The 1,929-nt window shown below is 35.9% G+C and overlaps 1 protein-coding gene across 1 annotated transcript; it reads left to right on the top strand.

Moving 5' to 3' along the window:
* Window positions 1-243: 243 nt before the first annotated feature.
* On the top strand, window positions 244-1,624 carry LOC116142156 (NAC domain-containing protein 22-like). Its single transcript, XM_031427591.1, has 3 exons — window positions 244-501; window positions 597-865; window positions 956-1,624. The coding sequence occupies exons 1-3, from the start codon at window positions 345-347 to the stop codon at window positions 1,391-1,393; spliced, it is 864 nt and encodes a 287-aa protein (XP_031283451.1). The 5' UTR covers window positions 244-344; the 3' UTR covers window positions 1,394-1,624.
* The last annotated feature ends 305 nt before the right edge of the window (window positions 1,625-1,929 follow it).

Raw genomic sequence — 1,929 nt, 5'->3', positions numbered from 1 at the left:
TTCCAAGTAAAAGTCCAAAAATTGAAGAAAACGTGTTGGTGTCCCCATCAGTAGACACAGGTAAACACTTTGGTGGATTTTATTATGTATTATAAGCGCGTGGGTTCCACCAATTTTTATTTTTTTTTCAGTCTTTTAAAGAGACTTTTACTCTATGTTCCCCACAAGTTTGATGACTTGGTCCAGTGGTCTTTGTCTTCTTAATTTTCTCTTCTTATTTCTTTTAACTTATAAATACCCTTTGTCTGTGTGTGTTAACATGCAGCAATACCACTATCACTTTTCACACAACCTTAAACAAACCAGAGAGCATTACCTAATCTTATTTTGCAGTTGATGATATCATGACATCAGAGCTTCAACTTCCAGGATTCAGGTTCCACCCTACTGAAGATGAACTCCTTAATTTTTATCTCAAGAACATGGTGTTTGGGAAAAAAATTCATTATGATATTATTGGTTTGCTTAACATTTATCGCCATGATCCTTGGGACTTGCCAGGTACATATATGTATATATAGATGTGTATATATTTAATTATTATGCAAATTGGTTAGGCTTGGAGTTAATGTTTTGATGGTTTAATTTGGTTTCAGGATTGTCGAAGGTGGGCGAGAGAGAGTGGTATTTCTTTGTGCCTAGAGACAGGAAACATGGAAGTGGAGGAAGGCCTAACAGGACTACTGAACATGGATTCTGGAAAGCCACTGGTTCTGACAGGAAAATTGTGAGCTTATCTGATCCGAAACGCATTATTGGCCTCAGAAAAACTCTTGTTTTCTATGAAGGAAGAGCCCCTAAAGGAATGAAGACTGATTGGGTTATGAACGAGTATCGCCTCCCGGATAGTTGCCCTCTGCCAAAGGTAATTATTATTTACAGTACCCTGTAAAACCATATTTAAATTCTATATCAAGCCGATACTAACATATTTTTTATGCATGTTGCAATGCAGGACATTGTGTTATGTAAGATATACAGGAAGGCAACTTCCTTGAAAGTCCTGGAGCAAAGGGCAGTGGAGGAAGAGATGAAGACAATTCAAACATCGCCTTCCCCACCATCATCGTTTGAGACAATCTCCTTTTGTGGTCAACAAGAAGATCATCAACTAATGGCGCCCATAGTATCGCTACCTCATATGATCCTCAAGCAAGAACAAGAAGTGATCATGGTAGAAGAATTTTTGCATGAAAAAGTTGTAAAAGATGAGAAAAAAGGGTCTTCAATGTCTTTGCAATTACCGTCAGGGAAGACAGAATTGCCAGAGCTCCAAGTACCGAAAACGAACACGGATTGGAGTCAGGACCCAGTTTGGACTCAGCTCAGTCCCTGGCTTCAAAATTTGACGCAGAATTTGACCCCTAGTTGTGCTAACATTCTGAATTTCTAGAGCATAATATTATGTTGCCAAGAATCAAATAACTTCGGTGATCATGTATAGCTAGATTGCATTCGAATCCTGGCTGTGTATCTATAATTTTGTTGTCAGTTTATCTTGCTCAGTGAAAATTAATGTCTGAACTGAGCACTAATTTTGAAGTGTTTTGATGATATTCATGTAGATGGGATTCTACATTTCAATTAATGTACTTGATAATCTTCGTTACTAATTTTTGTTTTCTGTGTTATTGTGATGATTTTGATCGACTTTACATGCTTTTCTTAAAATAAATCAAGAAAGGATTCACAGGCTGTAAATTGTAGATAGTCAAGAAGTCCACGAACCATGCACATAAAAAACTATGCATGTTGCTATCAACGTTGACCTACTCTATTTAATTTTATTAGTTACTATATATGTTTTATTTTAAGTTGTTCTAGATATTTTAAACATATTTAAAAGAAAAAACTCATAATGATAAGTTTTATTACGGATCAATCACCCTTAAATCATAATCTAGAGCAAATACGAATCACGATTATTTA

The sequence above is a fragment of the Pistacia vera genome, unplaced genomic scaffold, assembly GCF_008641045.1.
Source record: "Pistacia vera cultivar Batoury unplaced genomic scaffold, PisVer_v2 Contig405, whole genome shotgun sequence".
NCBI lineage: Eukaryota > Viridiplantae > Streptophyta > Magnoliopsida > Sapindales > Anacardiaceae > Pistacia > Pistacia vera.
Note: the sequence above shows the minus strand (reverse complement) of the source record. Positions and strands in the feature narration are given on the sequence as shown.

Coding starts and splice junctions, on each gene's coding strand:
- LOC116142156 (XM_031427591.1), top strand. CDS start 345: ATGACATCAGAGCTTCAACTTCCAGGATTCAGGTTCCACCCTACTGAA. Junction 502..596: donor TGATCCTTGGGACTTGCCAG/GTACATATATGT, acceptor ATTTGGTTTCAG/GATTGTCGAAGGTGGGCGAG. Junction 866..955: donor ATAGTTGCCCTCTGCCAAAG/GTAATTATTATT, acceptor GTTGCAATGCAG/GACATTGTGTTATGTAAGAT.